Source organism: Mercenaria mercenaria, chromosome 8 (genome assembly GCF_021730395.1).
Source record: "Mercenaria mercenaria strain notata chromosome 8, MADL_Memer_1, whole genome shotgun sequence".
Classification (NCBI taxonomy): Eukaryota; Metazoa; Mollusca; class Bivalvia; order Venerida; family Veneridae; genus Mercenaria; species Mercenaria mercenaria.
In genome coordinates, this window is record NC_069368.1 from 43,795,192 (window position 1) to 43,815,954 (window position 20,763).

General features: G+C 34.5%; 1 protein-coding gene across 1 annotated transcript in view; it reads right to left on the bottom strand.

The window, feature by feature from the left end:
- Positions 1–6,099: 6,099 nt before the first annotated feature.
- The window catches only part of LOC123566480 (uncharacterized), a 121,007-nt gene continuing 106,343 nt past the window's right edge, over positions 6,100–20,763 (bottom strand). The window contains exons 18-24 of the mRNA XM_045360618.2: positions 20,650–20,736; positions 20,203–20,423; positions 19,451–19,535; positions 18,969–19,153; positions 17,366–17,438; positions 12,641–12,775; positions 6,100–12,128 (exon numbers count right to left, since the gene is read on the bottom strand). Of these exons, the coding sequence (XP_045216553.2) occupies positions 12,006–12,128; positions 12,641–12,775; positions 17,366–17,438; positions 18,969–19,153; positions 19,451–19,535; positions 20,203–20,423; positions 20,650–20,736 (909 nt within the window). The 3' untranslated portion in view covers positions 6,100–12,005. The remainder of the gene's footprint in view (positions 12,129–12,640; positions 12,776–17,365; positions 17,439–18,968; positions 19,154–19,450; positions 19,536–20,202; positions 20,424–20,649; positions 20,737–20,763) is intronic.

A 20,763-nucleotide genomic window follows, 5' to 3' on the forward strand; every position in this document is an offset into this window, starting at 1 on the left:
AACTTCTTTCTCAGTAAATGTTGTGGATCTCTCGTTTTTGTTTTTTTCATGATTCCATTATCGAGTTACTCGGCATGTCTGGGGTAACTGGACCACTTGAAAGCACTTTCAAAAGACAATCTATATGGGGTTTTGCGACAAAAAAATGAAATGTTTTTTTTCTCGGGTGAGATTTCTTTCTTTCTGGCACCTGAGGCTTTTTAGTACCTCTGGTTCAAATTACATTAGAATGTGTTTTCTCTATATAGTATATATGCTTTATTTACCATATACCATCCCCAAGAAGGGGTGGGAGGGGGGGGGGGGGGCGTTTCCCCACTGTGAAACAAGACATTAAAATATTATTTTGCATGTATATGTACTTTTGTAGTTTTTTTGTTTTGTTTTTTTTGATCGACCAATAACGGTAAAGCGCACAGCAGTACAAACAAACTCAATAACCCAACTGGATTTTGAAGATACACTGAATTTATAGAGACAGTATTGCATTAAGGTATATATTTAATCCAGAACAGTCGACTTTATAGATATAAGAAAAATATAAATTTCGCGTCACAAATTTTATGGGCAAGAAAAAGGACAAAGGTCTTGAAGCTTGAAAAACATTTTGGCGCAATAACTTTAGAACCACTCGATCTAGTTTCTTCAAAGTTGATAGTGTGATTGGGCTTATGAAGTTTATGACCCCTTTTGTTTATGTATTTATTTTTAGGGGGTGGTAGGGTAGTAGGTCAAAAGTCAATGCAATGATGATCACGAAACTGAAAATGGGACAAACCATCGTGGGGGGCGGGGGTGCATAATCATTGTTTTACAAGCAGCCTTGTATAAAAAAAATCAATAATGGAAGATAATTTACAAGATAGGTTTGGTAGAGTTATGGTCCATGCACTTCCTCTAAATGTCCTTACCATTGTGTTCGATTTGTATATATCTCTACAGTAGTTTTAAAGTTATGCCCTGGACAAGAACACTCAAGAAAATGAGACAAATGAAAAAGAATGAAGGGTAGAGTTATGGTTCTTGCACATGACAAATATTTTTATGCCATGCTGATTGAGATCAATCTATAAATGACACAGTGAGTTACAGACTTAGGACAAGAAATCGAGGCTGTTTAGTAAAAGGAGATAATTTGAAAAGTAAGAGGGATTGACTTAAGTTTTTTGCCCGCGAAATATCGTCATGTTATGCTGATTATTGGTGCAAAGCTTATTCGAAATCAATCCATAAATGACAAAGTTACAGACCAGACACAAAATGATTGGATATTCAATAAAAGGAGATAATTCAAAAAGTAAGACGATTATTTTATGGACTATGTACAATGTACTTCCTCGAAATGTCGTCCATCATTGTGTGCAATTTATGAACATTGCTTAAAGTAGTTTTAGAGTTGCCCTGCACAAGAACATTTAATGAAAGAAGGATAGTTATGGTTCTTGCAAAAGATACATCACCATATCGTGCTGATAATTGGTGCCAATTATATTCTTTCAAATCCATCCATGATACTGGAAATCTGGACAGATGTTCAGTAAAGGGAGATATTTAAACAAAATGCCCAAATGGGCCTAAGTTGCTCACCTGAAGAAAACCTTAATCATCTGACTTTGCTTCTAACTAGATTTGGTGAAAATCCTTTAAGCTGTTCATTAAAACTAAAGTTATTTAAAGGTTTCTATATTTTGCTGTCATGCACCAAAAGCTCTAGCGGCCCTTAAAAGAAGCCAAGTGTCCCTGTTCCTGTTTGAACAAAATTGGGAGAAAACCTTATAATGATGACACAGACCAAGTTTGATGAAGATCCATCAAGCGCTTCATGACAATAAGTTACTTAAAGGTTTTTCTATTTTAAGCTCTTGTGGCCCCAAAAAGGGACCAAGGTAAATCATTTGAACAAATGTGATAGAGATCCATGCCAGGATGCTACTGACCAAGTTTGGTGTAATTCTAAACAGTAGTTTGTTTAAGTAAAAATGTTGACGCAGGACGCAAGATGATGGACGCCGGACCATTAACATATACTTACAGCTCAATCTGAACAAAGTTCAGGTGAGCTTAAAAATGACACTTAGTCATGTCATGCTGATCACTGGTGCAAAGTGTTTTCAAAATCCATCCAAGAATGATAAAGTAACAGACTGGACACAAAATCAGGCTTGACATTCACTAAGGGAGATAATTAAACAAGAGGACCATGATGGTCCTGAATCGCTCACCTCTTCCCACATGACCCAGTTTTGAGTACGACGTCGTTTTTTCTATTTCTATTATTTGACATAGTGACCTAGTTTTTGAGCTCATGTGACCCAGTTTTGAACTTGACCTAGATATTATCAAGATAAAAATTCTGACAAATTTTCATGAAGATCCATTGAAAAATATGGTCTCTAGAGAGGTCACAAGGTTTTTCTATTATTTGACCTATTGACCTAGTTTTCGAAGGTACGTGACCCTGTTTTGAACTTTATCTAGATATCATCAAGGTGAACATTCTCACTAATTTTCATGAAGATCTCATGAAAAATATGGCCTCTAGAGAGGTCACAAGGTTTTTCTATTTTTATACCTACTGGCCTAGTTTTTGACCGCACGTGACCCAGTTTCGAAACTGACCTAGATATCATCAAGGTTAACATTCAGATCAATTTTCATGAAGATCCATTGAAAAATATGGCCTCTGGAGAAGTCAAAAGATTTTAATAATTTTAGACCTACTGACCTAGTTTTTGACCGCAGTTGACCCAGTTTCAAACTTGACCTAGATATCATCAAGATGAACCCTCAGACCAACTTTCATACAGATCCCATGAAAAGTATGGCCTCTAGAGAGGTCACAAGGTTTTTTTATTATTTGACCTACTGACCTAGTTTTTTAAGGCACGTGACCCAGTTTCAAATCTGACCAAGATATCATCAAGGTGAACATTCTGACCAATTTTTATGGAGATCCATTCATAAGTATGGCCTCTAGAGAGGTAACAAGGTTTTTCTATTTTTAGACCTACTGACCTAGTTTTTGACCGCACATGACCTTGTTTCGAATTTGACCTAGATATCATCAAGATGAACATTTAGACCAATTTTCATACAGATCCCATGAAAAATATGGCCTTTAGAGAGGTCACAAGGTTTTTCTATTATTTGACCTACTGACCTAGTTTTTGAAGGCATGTGACCCACTTTCGAACTTGACCTAGATATCATCAAGATAAACATTCAGACCAACTTTCTTACAGATCCCATAAAAAATATGGCCTCTAGAGAGGTCACAAGGTTTTTCTATTATTTGACCTACTGACCTAGTTTTTGATGGCACGTGACCCACTTTCAAACATTACCTAGATATCACGAAGGTGAACATTCTGACCAATTTTCATGAAGATCTCATGAAATATATGGCCTCTAGAGAGGTCACAAGGTTTTTCTATTTTTAGACCTACTGACCTAGTTTTTGACCGCACGTGACCCAGTTTCGAACTTGACCTAGATATCATCAAGACGAACATTCAGACCAACTTTCATACAGATCCCATGAAAAATATGGCCTTTAGAGAGGTCACAAGGTTTTTCTATTATTTGACCTACTGACCTAGTTTTTGATGGCACGTGACCCAGTTTCGAACTTGACCTAGATATCATCAAGGTGAACATTCTGACCAATTTTTATGAAGATCTTGTGAAATATATGGCCTCTAGAGAGGTCACAAGGTTTTTCTATTTTTAGACCTACTGACCTAGTTTTTGAAGGCACGTGACCCAGTTTCGAACTTGACCTAGATATCATCAAGGTGAACATTCTGACCAATTTTTATGAAGATCTTGTGAAATATATGGCCTCTAGAGAGGTAACAAGGTTTTTCTATTTTTAGACCTACTGACCTAGTTTTTGAAGGCACGTGACCCAGTTTCGAACTTGACCTAGATATCATCAAGATGAACATTCTGACCAATTTTCATAAAGATCCCATGAAAAATGTGACCTCTAGAGTGGTCACAAGCAAAAGTTTACGGACGCACGCACGCACGGACGGACGACGGACACCGCGCGATCACAAAAGCTCACCTTGTCACTTTGTGACAGGTGAGCTAAAAAGTAAATAAAGTAGATCTAGATTTAGTTTGAAATTCATCCACAAATGATAAAGTTACAGAACGGACACGAAATCAGACCGGACATTCACTAAGGGAGATAATTCAAAAAGTAAGTAAAGTAGATTTGGTTTGAAATTCATCCACGAATGATAAAGTTACAGAACGGACATTCACTAAGGGAGATAATTCAAAAAGTAAGTAAAGTAGATTTAGTTTGAAATTCATTCTCGAATGATAAAGTTACAGAACGGACACGAAATCAGGACGAATGAACAAACTATACCCCACCAACAAGGAGTGGGGTATAAAAGTGAAAAAGGTGCATTTCCCCACCATGAAAGAAGACACTAAAATGTTATTTTGTAGGTGTATGTCCTCTCGTAACTTTTATTAACGAAAGATTTTATTTAGAAATGTATGTGTTACAGAAAAATGAGAATTTTCATTTTGGAAAGTGGTCATCTTGATAAAGATAATCCCTATATGATGACCAAATAGGAAAAAATAAATTACTCCATTTTATTTGGCTTACTTTATTACTGGCTTAATTTGTTTTCTAGAAAAAAAAAACCTAGAGCTTATATTGTGCGTGCAGACACATCTTCCATACCAGAAAAATAAGACATATAAATCTACACGTCATGAAATTTGATCAGAATCCATTTAAAACTGGAAATTGTTAATTTGAGTGAAAGAAGGGTAGGATGGTGGTGGTGGTGGAGTGTTCCATGTCAAAAACTCAGATCTACACTTCTCGGTGACCATAATCATTGGAAACTTTTATAAGTTGTGTAAGTTTTTTCACTCCACAATATTTTTTTGCAACAGATAGACCAACTGCGAGATGACCCGTGTTAACACCTAACCTTTATTTGACAGGGTATAAAAGTGGCTTTAAACGTGTTTAGGTGGTTTTTCAATGGTTTTACCAAGGGTTAATTTTTGACAAAAGGTAACTAACCCACTTTCAACTTGACCTAGAATTCCTACACAATACTTTTTTATGCTGATCATGTATAACAAAATTGAACTCTAGACTTATTACATTAAAAGGTATTTCTATAATTTTGACCTAGTGACCTAAATTTTGAACTTCTGGCTAGCTTGACTAGGTTTAATGAAGATATATGTTCTCACAATATTTCATATTGACCAAGTAGAAAATATGACTCAGAGTTACTTTACAACAAGACTGCAGCTGCCCCTCTGTGCTTTATTTCATCATAGGCTGGTGCCTGGGTAGAACCACCAACATTCCATAAGCCAGCTAGATGGCTTTCTCACATGAAGAATTTTAAGGTTGGAACTCACATCAGTGGATGGCAAGTGATTTAAAACCAGCAACTTTAACCACTCGGCACACAGAGGCCGTTCCAAAATGACCAAATATCACCGAAGTCTGTATTAAGACATGCGTTATGATAAAGTGCCATTAAGACTGGTACAAAATTATGACATCTGAATTCTGGCTGTATGATTCTGCCGAGCTAAAACTGAAATATTTGAATATTGGCTGTCTAATGAATCTATGAGATAATACACTTTTCCGGGCATATTTTTTATTGTTCTTAACATTATACATAGCAGTGAGCTCTTCAGAATATTTCCATAGCACTACATTTGTTGCATTTCTTAGTCCAGTATTTCTGGACAAAAATATGTTTTATCTCCCTTGACCATGATAGTTTATTGGAACGCCATCCTTTGAAGTTTGTAACACTCCAGTAGCCTAGGTGACATAGATTTTTCATACCATAAATTTCAAAAACATAATTTTAGGTCATAAGTAGTATGACCACTTCCAAGCTTTTGATAGTGGACGCTAGATATCATTTCTGCCGTGGGCGGGCACCTGGACAGAACCGTCAACATTCCACGTGTCAGTTGGACGTCTTTTTCTCATGAATGAATTCTTCATCACAAACAATGATTCCAGACAACAGTTTTGAGGGTTAAGTGATAAAAGGTAAGCAAACAGGTGGAAAAAGAAGCAACATGATAAACTTCTCAATCTCTAAACATTTTATTATAGTCACAACAAAGTCATAAATAACATAATTGATAAGCTCACACAAATGCTTTAAGATAGGTTCTACACATGTCATGTACATTCCCTATGAATCATATAGGAACAAATAACAAGGGAGATCATTCAGTCAAATTGGTTGTACCTCCTCTTAAAGCAGCACGCCCCTAGATTTCTGTGAAAATATCCCAAGTTTTAAAATTCCACAATTTTTGTAATAATCTTAGTTTTATTCTAAATTAAAATTTATATGTAGAAGTGCCAGCAAAAACAAAGTCTTTGAAATAGATTTAACCCAATGATTAAATATTGCCCCAAAGCAGGGAATAAAATGTTATACTTTTTATTAATAGATATAAATGCATAATCGTTTGGGCAATACTACCTGAATCTTCAGGCATGCTGCTTTAATGCTTGAACATCTAAGCCTGGACTAACACTATGTCACAAAACAATATTTTAACAAATATACAATTTCATCTTTAAAAAAAAAGTAGCGACTTCAAAACATTTTAAGAAGACTGACCACTTTCTGCGATTAATATTTATAACATAACAACACAATGATGTGTATTACAAGGCAGTTATACTTACAAGAAAAGATAAATTTTGTGGGGAAAAAAAAAATTATTTTCATTTTTCCATTTACTTATGAAGTAAACAACTTAAACTTTCACATTGAAAAAAAAATCATTATATGCAATATGTCAAAAAACAAAACAACAAAATACGTTTTAAGCTTATATTGTATGTATGTCAAATTTCCAGTGATTTATAGTATCATTTGTATATATTTAAATATGTTTTGCATATATTGCTGAAAGCAAAGATTTGTTGGAAAATTTTAATAAAATTTGAACTTAAAACTGTTTTAGCAAGGCTTAAAATGAAGTTTGTACAGTCTGCCAAGTATTCTTTTAACAGCTGTAACTGAAATGTGAACTTCATGTATTTTACATTCAGATAAACCTGAAATTCATTCACCAAACTGAACTTTACTTTGAATAAATGCATTAAATCAATGCTTGTTGTCTACATGAAGTTGCAGACTGAATTTTCTCATTTTAAAAACAGAACTTATTGAAAGAAAGAGAAAAAAGATTGGCAAGACTCATTCTCAGGTATTTATAAAGTAATTGCCTTTATTTTAGATAGATTTGACTGTCTTACAAATGATTAGCAACTTTCTATCATACGATTTAATGCCTGAATTCTATTGTAGATGGAGATGTGTAAATCAAAGTGTTTTGTCATTATAATATCAGGTCTGATTTTTTAAATCTTATTTTCCCAGAACTGTACTCATCTTTGTGCATAATTATGTTAACAAAATCGAACTTGTCACTGTGGTTACAACGATTTTTTACTCTTCATTTTTGAAAATTTAAACATTTGATTTGACAATATTTGAACTTAAATTATTTAACTGACTACACAATTTCATTAATTAATTGATACACGATTTTCTTATACAAACTTTACTCTCTCCAAATCGTCATGTCTAGGCTTGAGGTAATCAAACATACCAAGTTTCACACCACTGTGCAGTTTAAAAAATGTAGATAGAAATTTCAACCCACATTTAGAACTAAAATACCAGAGATAATCGAGATTGTCAAACCCCTCCATGTGAAATACTGTAACAATGATAAAGTAACAGTGAACAACTATTTGATCCGCAGTTTTTGTAACAAGATCCCCGCCCCCCCCACCCCATTTCTCTTGAAATATGAAACAATACCGCTTATATCATTCTAAACAAATAGGAACTTATCTAAAACCGGACAATCCATTTCATATTTTGGCTGGTTTCTTAACACCCCCACTCCCCACCACTACCCCAAAATTGTGATTTTGCCTGATTTTTCTATAATGGGAAAAATACATTTTATGCCATAAAATTATCATAATTAAAGTTATTCAAAAATTTAAATTGTACTACCACCCTAGGAGACTAATATTTATATCTGACCTTTGAAAAAAACAAAAAAAAAACAATTCATCCAAAAAATCATGTTACCAGTTTAATAGGTGGATCAAACAGTATGTTGTAAATCAAAACATATGTATCAAGTGAAGCCCTACCATAACAAGATAAGCTGCTCTGTTTAACAAACCTTAACAATAGCCATTACATCTACAATGTAGATTTTTGTACTATGTTTCATGTTTAGAGTGAAAAACTAGGAATGTGTCCATAGGACACAGATGCCCCCACTATATGACAAACGACACAAATTTTTTCCTAGGTCAGGGGCCATAACTCCTACAATACTGAATGAATCCGGACCCGAAACCCAGGTGCACAATTACACATGCTGACCAACATTCCTGTAAACTTTGGTGACTCTAGGTCAAATAATTTTGGAGCTACGCTCGACACAACATTAAAATGACCAATTTTCAACTAATTCAGGGGCCATAACTCCTACACGACTGAATGAATCCGGAAGCGAAACCCCAGGTGCACAACTGCACATGCTGACCAACATTCTTGTAAAATTTTGTGTCAAATACTTTTGGAGCTAGGCGCGACACAACATTTTCGGACGGACGGAGGACTGGTGGACTGACAAGGGCAAATCTATATGCCCCCCCACCCACCACCGCCGCAAAGTGGGGGCATAAAAAACAACAACAACAACTAAATGGTTTAAGCATTCAAAAGTGGCATTCAAAGAAGAATAATACTTTGTAGATAAAGGAAACTGTTTGCCCTATGCATGCTGTAGAGTTATATATATATTATGGCACTAAACACTTTACTACAAGCATTTAACAGAAAGTAAATTTATTCATTAGATAAAAGCTAGGCAGCTATTGTTATCAATAAATGGCATGTAGCTTATCAGTCAGGTACACAGACCATCTCACATTAAACTTTAAGTGCATTCAAACTGCAACAAGAATAATAAAATTAAAATACTTGAAATACTTGCTTAAAAGCTATATTATCTCATTTTTGTGATTTTGCAAACAGGGAAAAATTGGACTGTTATGATGTTTCATTTTATTCATAAACATTACATAATTTTGATAACAAAATATTTATATACAGAAACATGTAAGCGACCAGCCTACGTAACTGTTCAAAACTATTCATAATGCATATAAAAGTGTTTAAATGTGTATGCAGCTGCATAACTTGAAGACCAAGCTTCAGTTTAATTATCAAAGTTTATGATAAACAACAAAAACAACAATGAACTGTTATTCTGTCAAAATGTAAATGTACCGGAGGAGGTTATAACAGGGAGACTGGAGGGTAACTCCAGTATCAAACAATTTACTGACACAATGTAATTGTCAATGCAAAAAAAGAGAACTTTTGCTGTAAGAAAATAAAATATTACAGACTTCTAACACAACTACAGAACCATTTTAACATTTCTGTCTTTGAACAATAACAGTTAGCTAAGACACCTCTACCACTTCCATTTGACATGCATAGCATGTAACTATTAACCTTGATCTTGCTGGACACAAAGACAGAATTAATTCTGCCTTTGCGACCAGTGTAGATCATGATCAGCCTGCACATCCATGCAGTCTGATCATGATCTGCAATATTCATTGTCAAGTCAGTATCTTTTTGTTTAGCACCCCTTTTAACAGTTAATGATACTGTCAAAATTGAAAGATGGACAAATTCATTATAGAAATTTAGCTGGGTAAGGTTTAAGTATCATAACTCCTGAGATCAAATCTTTGTGACACTTACTGTAAATACTTAACTGTAAACTGATGTAAAATACCACAATTTTAAACAAAGCTTCATTTTACTGACTGGTATTTCCAAATGTGACTGTCTAAACCTTAAACATTATCAACAGAAATCTCCGATAACACATTGTACCCACACGGTCAAAGTATGTATTTTCACTCCTTTATAAAACTTCCATGCGACCTCAGCCATTTCTATTTTGTAAACCTGTTTTTAAAATCTGTCCAGGGTAAAAATGTGAAAAATAAAATGAGCCGTGCCATGAGAAAATCAACATAGTGGGTTTGCGACCAGCATGGATCCAGATCAGCCTGCGCATCCGCACAGTCTGGTCAGGATCCATGCTGTTCGCTAATGGTTTCTCTAATTGCAGTAGGCTTTAAAAGCGAACAGCATGGATCCTGACCAGACTGCGCAGATGCGCAGGCTGGTCTGGATCCATGCTGGTTGCACACCCACTATGTCGGTTTTCTCATGGCGCGGCTCAAATAAACCATACTCCACTGCCTGCCTACCCATAAAAAAGTGCAGTAAAAATCTAAAAGGAAATTAACAAAGGCTTTCACAAACATCTAACCCTCTAAGATGTATTTTTTACCCACTTGTCTGCATTCATTCACTGATTCCAAATGAACTGCAATTTTCTAGATCACTACTTTAAATGTTCTATTGGAAGACAGTGCCCTCAATAATTTATAAAAGAAAAGTAAAAACATGCGAGAAAATTAGCAAGTATTTAGTATTCGCTGGAGAAAACCCAAAAATAAATGGCAACGAAAAAATGGAACACAGAAAGAGACAAAATCACACACAGAACTCGATATGTCTTAAAAAAATAATACAATTAATTTCATACACAGATTTCAACTGCAATATTCTACACTATCTTTATATATACACATCTATATATACAATGTACACATCATATAAAGGTAGTAAGACTAAAAGACTACAATATTATGTACAAAACATGTTGGTTCAGATATTGTTGCTAATATCAGGAATATGGCAAAACATACAAGATAATAAAACAGTCAATACATTGACAATAAAATCCCCTTATTTACACAAATACTAGTAAGCGTATTATCTACAAAATAGAAACATCAAAAGAAAAATATTTGTACAAAGAAAAGAGCAAAAGATTGTTTTTTTTTTTACAAATCTTCAAGTATGTACAATATCAGTCCATTAAAAAGTCCACAAATGTGTAAAATCCATCCAAGAATCCATTTTAGGAAAAAAATAAATGAGCATCAAACTATAGATAGTGTATTGCACTCAGATTAACACAATTACTATATGGCAAAATGAATATGTGTAAAAAACGAACATTTTTTTTTTATAATGACTAAATGTTGCCATTTAATGAATTATTTAACACTTCTGCTACACTGGTACCAGACCATAAGGTACTGTCTTTTAGATGCTCCAAATCCTCAACAGGACTGGAACCAGGCAAAAAGTGATGAAGTCTTTCCGGTTGAGTTTGAGTATCATTATTAACAATACAACCATTCAAACTACAAACACATCCATTTCTTATCTTACATCACTAACACTGAAACCAAACATTTTATGATGGTTTTCATCACACCTCACACATCAGTTCACCTAATATATGAAATACTCAGGCTGCTTTAGATGGCACAGATCTATGCACAAAGTGACAAGTGTCTTTAGCTATTTAATTAAACAACATTATGTGTAGCCAACCCAACAGACTCATTTCCTTCCGAGTTTCATATCAGCTCTTTCTGACACAAATAGGTATTGTCACTTTTACATCCAATTACACAAACACATTTTTTTCATATCTACATTTGTATCCCTAACATCTGGTGTTTCAAACACTATAAAACTTTACTGCTTCTATAAATTTTCACTAGAAATAACAGAATAATAATCTCCTTGCTTTTAACTCCTTACACAACTTTTCTATTTCTACAAATTTTCACTTGAGGGAAACCGCATCCTCTGCTCTTTGTGTTTCATTCATTACACAACTCCACTTCAATAAGTCTGTATTCTCCTTACACACAACTTCTCCACTTCGATTAGTCTGTATTCACCTTATTCAAAACTTCTCCACTTAAATTAGTCCGTATCTGACTTGCCCATATTTTCTGACATACTTTCAATTCCAGTTAGACTATCTCATCTATCATAGTGGGTATTAGTTAGGAGGTATGACAAATCATTCCTTTTCTTGCTCGGAGAAGCAACACCTTTGCTCAATGAATCCATAATCTTATTCACCTTTTCTCGTTTCTCTTTCCGCTGAAAAAAACAAAAACGTTACAGTTATAGAATGTTTCTAGTCAACAATATAAGCTTGTGTGAGGTTTTTGCCATGTTATTTGCATTTAGGTCTGATTGTTTTATTTAAAAACTTGATCTCAGAATGACAGAAACTTCATTTAGTACCAACTTAACTATTGTATATACTATGATGGACATTTGGATGCTGGATTTTACATCTTTTCTCTTTTGTGTAACTGTGTGAAATATGTCAGCTTTTTTTATTTTGACATTATTTTATCATTGCGAGGACAAGACTTTATTTTTCATGTGAATTTGATTGTGGTTTTATTCCACACCAAATCTGTTCATAAGTTTTAGATGAAAAAGAAAACACACAGACAAACTTGTACATTATTTTAAGCACATGCACCTGGGAAGAGCAATAAATTTTACATCATTTTCAGAATTTGAACCCGCAGCTATAATAGTCAAGGTGATTCAAAGTCAGTTTGACAGTACACAACCAATTCAATACCGTATGTACTTACCCTTTCAATCTTAACTTTGAGTAAAGGGACATTATCCTCCTCATCTATAACCGGCTTTTTGTCCTGCTGTCCTTCTGTGCTGCTTGAACTTTTCTCCCGCCAGTTACGTTTGTACGACTCGGGCACTTCATGTGGCTGTAACAAGTATAATAACCATAAATGCTACCAGTAATATATATTATTAGAAAGAGGGTGGCATCAGGTCAATGGCTGACTTTTGCAGAGGTTACTAATGAAAGTTTTGCTACTGTTCAAATAATTACATCTTTTAACATTATCTGCCTGCCTTGGTAAGTCATGATGTACAATCCAGGTAAAATTTTCAAGTACATTCAACATTACATCAAAATATTGTACAAGGTAGTCAGAAATAAGAACTGAATTCTTAAAAAGAGGTTTTGGTTTTGGAACAAAAGATAGGTAACTCTTTTGAAGTGAAATAGTTGTTTGTACACAGTTGTTATGTAATATTTTGAGATCATAAGTTTCATTCAACTAGAGATCAAAACTGCTGAAAATAGAGTCTAAGAGATATCTTTGTTGAGAAGCCTGTTGTCAAAAATATCAAGCCAAATTTTTTTGCTAAGACCTGCTACATTTATTGAAATGTATATACATCCATATATGCGCTAGCTGAAATACCAACATTGAAATAAAACCATGACATTACCCCAATTTATTGACCTTTAGCCTGCTAAATTTCTAAAATGGACTGGTCCATCATTCAATTTGGGCAATACCATTTATTATTCAAATGGGTGTTCAATGAAAATTTACAGACTCCACAGCGAACAGTGCAGACCAAGATCAGCTTGCACAGTTGTGCAGGCTGATCTTGGTTTGCGCTGGTCGCAAAGGCAGAATCATTTGCCGCCAGCAGGCTAAAGGTTAACTAAGTAATATTTAGTGCAATACTTATAGGCAATATTTTGCTTCATCTCCGCCAATACAGGATTTTCTGGGCCATTATCTCATTCCTTTACTCTGACTTGTTAATCAACTTGGCCAAAAGTGACACAACTTCTGACTGGTTCAGTCAACCTACCCAATATCACGATCTATTTTTAGCAGGAAAATTGACATCATCTTGATGTTTCAAGTTTTGTCAACACCTTAATAAACTTATTAATATTATTTTATTCGACATACAGATAAGAAATAATTTATTGCACTTTATCCTACAGTAAATTCATGAACTGTGATCATTATAAGATGTTAAAATCAACAGAGGACTGAAGTGCATATTGTGGCCGCAAAAATTGGCTTTCAGTAATTTTATCTGAATAACGGGATTAACGAAGGACTGTCACTAAATTTACAGTGTTCTGGCTGGTCAATTTAGTACACAAGCATTCAAGTTTGAATACAGTGGCAGTCTGCCTTATAAAACTGAACCAAGCATTGCGTTTACTTGCTTCAGGATGACTCTCCAACTGAAATCTGAAATTGGCAGAGTTTGCAGCAATGATTTTCATCACAAAAGACATGTTTAACAAGGAAGTAAGACTGACTTTCTTTTTTTTATCTGAAAGTAATCACTTCTATAAATCAAGATAAAGTTTACATTGTCCTGTGATTCAAAGCACTACAATAATGAAAGACAAATGTTTTCCAACAGAAAGTTATGAAGTTAATTAATAAAACAGTCATTGAATAAATGATAAACAAGCAAATTCGATGAATTGGAATCCCCCGCCGAAAGGGTCAGAGTTGAGGAACGGCAAAGAAATATATCCAGCAAAAAGTTAAGAATGTTACCAAGAAGCAAATAATTTCATTAGTCAAAATCAAATTAAAAGAAAATGAATGGTTTGTTTGGGTGGGGCTGGGGGGGGGGGGGGGGGACAACAGTTTACATGTTGATTATAAATATTGATAGAAAATGAAAAAAAAAAAAAAAAAAAAGGTCGGGGGGGGGGGGGGGGACCAAGGTAAGGTGGTGACCAGGTGTAGGTACACAACATCACATGTTTATAATAAATGTTCATGGAAAAGAATGAAAGAAGTTTAATGAAATTCTTCCAATTGGTTGGTTTGTTATGTACAGATCTGTGGATTTTTAAACAATTAAAGGGCAATAACTATATGGAAAATTGACTAATCGAAAAAAACCTTGAAGGGCATCGTCGCAGTATCTTGGTTCATGTCTGTTTCAAGTTTGATGAAATTCTACCTGCTAGTTACTGAGAAATGGCTGCAGACGGACATTTTTCATTAAATCAAGGGCAATAACTCTGACGGAAATTGACCTATCAAAAAAAAAAAAACTTGACGGGCATCAGCACAGTATCTTGGTTCATGTCTATTTCAAATCTGATGAAATTCTACCTGTTAGTTACTGAGAAATAGCTGCAGACGGACATTTTTTATTAAATCAAGGGCAATAACTCTGAGGGAAATTGACCAATCAAAAAAAAAACTTGACGGGCATCATCGCAGTATGTTGGTTCATGTTTATTTCAAGTTTCATGAAATTCTACCAAGTAGTTACTGAGAAATGGCTGCGGACGGACGGACGGACGGACGGACTGACGGACGGACAACGCCATTTCAATACCCCCCTCCCGATTTCATCTGCGGGGGATAATGAGTTGATTTCACATTGGCTTAGACCATCCTTCTGGCCTCAGTCTAACAAATACAAAAACCAATATGAAACCACCTAACTATTAACATTATATAATGCATACAACACAATAATTCAGACCTGCAATATATGCCATCATTCAAGAAAAACAAAAAGCAAAATAAAAACACCAACAAAAAACCCAACTGAATGTATCCCTATTGTTTTATCTGTACATGTATTTGGTATTAACCCTTAGCCTGCTAAATTTCTAAAATGGACTGGTCCATCATTCAATTTGGGCAAAACCATTTATTTTTCCAAGGGATAATTAACTGAAAATTTACTGATTGAATAGCAAACAGTGCAGACCATGATCAGCCTGCAAAAATGTGCAGGCTGATCTTAGTCTACACTGGTCCCAAAGGCAGAACAGGCTAAAGATTAAGAATAATTTTTCAGGTAGTACTTCTTTCACGTACACACAGGGTCGCAGACCTGAGAATTATTACGTAAATTAAAGATGAGCTGGGAGGGAAATTGCCAATAATTTATACCTTATCCATGAAAACATACTCAATATGTTTCCACTTGTGTTAACTGGTGTTGACAGTGTTTCTAGTTCATCTGAGCTGCGCCATGAGAATACCAACTTAGTGCTTTTGCGACCAGCATGGATCAAGACCAGCCTGTGCATATGCGCAGTCTGGTCAGGATCCATGCTATTAAAAGACCAGTGCAATTAAAGAAACCATTTGAGAACAGCATAGATCCTGACCAGACTGCTGGTCGCAAATGCACTATGTTGGTTTTCTCATGGCGTGGCTCATTTGTCAATTTCTCGACAGAAAGAATAGAGTATGATTAAATATTCTGATTGGACTGCCAGGCTATAAATGAATGATGACAAACCCAATGGTATAACAATAGAATGTTACAAAAAAATCAATACGACCTGTTGTTAGGACTTGTTGAAAAAATTACTTTTTAAAGAAAACCACTGATTTCTACGAAAACACCCAACACATATCTCTTATGATGTGAATTTATCGTATTTCCAACAGGTTACCTGGTTTAGTCATTTTTTTAATTTACCTTTTTAAGTTACATATGTTGCCTTCTACACTACATATAAATATTCCATGTATACAGTTCAATATGCCCAATGCCCACTTACTTTGGGCTTACCTGCCTCTTCATTATGGTATCTAATGACGCCTAAAATGTAGAAAGCTTTGAAATGTACTAGCTTTTACAAGCTGTGAGCAACATATCTTCAAAGTAGAAATGAATTTAGACTTATTTTACAGCAGTTCTCTAACTTCATTTCAGTCAACAGTCTTTGTAGTAGATCAATGTAACTATACAGGCCATTTACCATAAATTAAAATTGAGCGAATACAGTAAATCATTTCAAATAGTTTCCTCTCTTTAATAAGTAAACAAACTTTTTAAACAATTAAAGAAACACACAGTTGTTCCCCAAACAATCCAAGATTTCACATAACTATAGCCATTTTTTTTAAGTCCTCAAAACCTTCAAAACAAAGACGGACATACAGCCAGACAGACCCTTATCTTCATTTTTATACTGATATTCTAATTACAGCTACTCATCAAATGACTTGCACTCAGGACCATAAATAATCTCAGGTATTCTGACTTCATTTTAAAAATGGTAAAAGGATGATTTGATTTGAGCCACACCATGAGAAAACCAACATAGTGCATTTGCGACCAGCACGGATCCGGACCAACCTACGCATCTGCGTAGTCTGGTCAGGATCCATGCTGTTCCCTAACAGTTTCTCTAATCGCAATAGACTTTGAAAGCGAACAGCATGGATCCTGACCAGACTGCGCATATGCTTAGGCTGGTCTGGATCCATGCTGGTCGCAAATGCACTACGTTGATTTTTACATGGTGCGGCTCATTTTATCTTAATTTAGGAAAGCTGTAAGCATGTGCCATAAGCATTTTACAATTCCTATGTAAATGAACATACTGGAAAAAAAAAACATGGCCATAATATTTGCAGACTTAAGCAAATGGCATTGCAACCAGACGTTACAATGTTTCAGGGGGAGGGAAGCAGTTTAGTGCAAAGATATATAGTAATTAAGCTAAGCTACATACACAATTACAACAATCAACTTACAGAGTATGTCCTTTTAGGGTTCAGTCTTTTGTCATACATCACAAAACAGTAAGATTTTGTATTCACCGGATATCTACAATACAAAGAAACGAAACGCTATTATACTGGCTGAAATTCATGTAATAACCTGTTAATCAGTAGAACATGGCTTATTTGTTAAAAACTTCCTAAACAAAAGCTCTCCTTAAGACAGTGCACATGACTTTTTGACAACTTCTAACAAATGAATTATTTCATCATAATTTATCATAAATTAAAATTTTAACATGGCAATGTCAACAACATACATGCAAAACTTCAGTCTAATAAGGGCCATAATTTCAAGAAATTTCAACAAAGAGTTCTCTAATTTTGGAATGTAAGTATGTTTACTATGGACGTCTTGTGTTAAGTCTCAGTTGTTACTGAGCTTGCAAAAACATGCCATAATTTACAAAACATTCAACAACGAGTTTTCTAAATTGACTATTTCAGTAGGCCTGATGACTAGAATGCATCTTGTGAAATTTCAACCTAATGCGCCATGTTGCTAGACAGATACAGCTTGATAGATAGTTGCATGCAACACATTAACCGAACTTACATAGTCGAAACTTATATTCTACTAAGTTATCTAACTTGATTATTTTAGCAGGTATGGCAGATATGGCTAGGAAGTATTGTGAAAAGTTTCAATCCATTACATGCACACAGAGCTGTTCCTACAGCTCAATAGTTTGCAACATACAAATCTTTAACCAAAATTTTTAAGGTCAAAAAGGGTCATAATTTGTATTAATTTCAACAAAGACTTATCTAAATTAGTACTGGAAAGCACTGTGAAGTTTCAGTCCAATATATACAGCTATAACTGACAGCTTGATAGTTTAATAGACAATTTTCTTAGTCATTAAAAGGGCAACAGCTTGTTCTTAATTCAACCATGAGTAATTTAACTTTGGTTAATTTAGTAGGTCAGATGACTAAAATCCTTGTGTGAAGTTTTAACTCAATATATGAAACTGTTACGGAGATATGAACTTTAACCAAGGTGTGACATCGATGAACAGGTGAGTACAACAGCTCTCACTACATTTATTATCCGAACAGTCAAGTTAAAAAATATTTCTAATAAATTCCATACCTTAAAGAAGTTCAGGCCTCATGATAAAGAAACATTTTCAGGCTTGACCAGGTTTGATAATGAAACTGAACTTGTCATATATATCAAATTGCATGTTTAAAATTAAATGTTAAGTTAAAGAAAATTTTCAAATGACTATTCAGTACTGAATGTCTGCCTCAAAAGGAATATAATCTTAAAATGTTTGTAAAATTTACAATCAAATCTCAAACTCTGCTGAGACCAAATAATAATTTGCGAACATTGGACCAAAAGATGCACATGTAACTTTAAATAATATCTTTAGCGATATCAATCTGTATGCATAGAATGTACAGATGTAAGAAATTCTATACCACCTTTACAAATCTTTACAGGTGTCAAAATTTTAATGTGGGTAGTAAGTAAATAAAAGTGTCAACAAAAATAGCACGTAAGCTTATGTTAATAATCCTAAAAAAAAAAACCCAACTTTTTTTACACAATCTGAACAAAGCTTACCTGTTCTTTGGTGAGATTTTATGGAAGAGATGTAGGGTTTTATCCATACGATATTCACAGATGTATAAATCTTCTTCTTTGTAACCTTTTGGATGACCTTTACAGTATGTAAGTAGATCTAGTACACAGCAATATCCAACAATGGATTCCAGCGGGAATTTTTCGTACAACTGTGTACGAAACACCTAAAACATAAGGTAAACATGGACTGGTAAAAACTGACCCAGGATACAAATCTAGATATATAATCTTTTGAAGCAGCTTAAACTTGATCTGGTGCCAGCTTTTCACTGCACTTGAGTAACTTATTGTAACACTATTACTGAATTTCTTGAAGATACGGACTTGTCAGCATCAACTTACTGAGGAGTAAAACATTGTAAAATTACAAAATGAACTTCAAACATGCAAGTTCCAAAATGAATACTGATAATAATAACAGTTACTGTAAACCAGACTAAATATCCAAAGATGTAATATACCTCATTTGGGTAGAATTTCCTGGTTGGTTCATGGAAGGTTTCGTGTGGCCTCACATATGTACGTCCAAATGCAAATTTCTCTCCCCTGTAGCACAAAAAAAAAACCATGTTTGACATTAAGGACTAACTTTGCAGATGATCAGAGGCAGTCACTTCTTAATTTTGAATCAGATTAAAAAGGATAAAACTGAGGACTGACCCTTATTTTGCTTAAACAATCAGGAAAATGTTCAAACTGATAACAAATGAAAAATGTGCCCATTGTTTGCTACCAGAACGTTTATCTCCTGTGCTAAATATATTTTTTTATACAAGTTTGTTCACAACATGTGACTGAATGTTATTGGAATCACATATTTTGCCATAAAGGTAAAATATACAGTTAAGGACAACAAAAATATCTTGATAATATATCTGGCTTCTGTCAAAGAATTTATATTCATTTCTTTTTGTTCTGGTCGACAGCTGTGCACATATTGGAAATTTTAGATTTTTTTAAAAAAAATCTGACAAAAACTAGAGGTTTCCTATACCCTTAATGTTAAGTGTTTTCATTTTATGAGAAACTTTATTCATCAATAAAAACATTGCAAACTATTGCATACAGTTTGATAAAACAATATTTCTTGATGAAAGGAAAGAATTACTCCATTTAGAGGCAAAAGAGAGCCTTCTATTACTGGCAGAGGCTTTGACTTTTGTTAAATTTTTAACCGCAGCAGGGGCACTCCATTAAACAAAGAAGTCCTTACTTCTCATTCTTCCAAAGTCTTTCTATCCTGAATATGTCCATACGTTCCTTGTTCAAGCCACCTGACTTCTTGTAGGAGTAGCGTCGTGACTGGTTCTCTTTCATCACATAAACACAGGAACCAAGCCTAATCTGCATATCATCCCTCATTAAAGTCATGTAGTACCGTTTCCCGTCCTCATGTACTACTTCCTCATCTGGATTGGTTACTATCTCAACTTCCTGTTAAATATTTAAATGCCCATTATAAAATATATTCATTACACTGATTTTTGTAGCCATTCTTTTAACTCATTTTTCTGACGAATGTGTACTATTAGAATGAAGCCGTAATGCTCACAATCTTGTTTCATTTATAAAATATGTGTAATAGTGAAAAAAAAGGGTTGAGAATGTGTTAAAGTATTAGTTACTAGAAGACATATCTGGCAGTGTTTACATATCTTACCCTATTAACTGGTCTGGGATCACATTCATGGCACAGGTAATTTTCTTCATCCCCTTTCACCTTCATACAGTCTGTGTGCTGCCAGATCTATCAAAATTAAAAATAATGTTTATT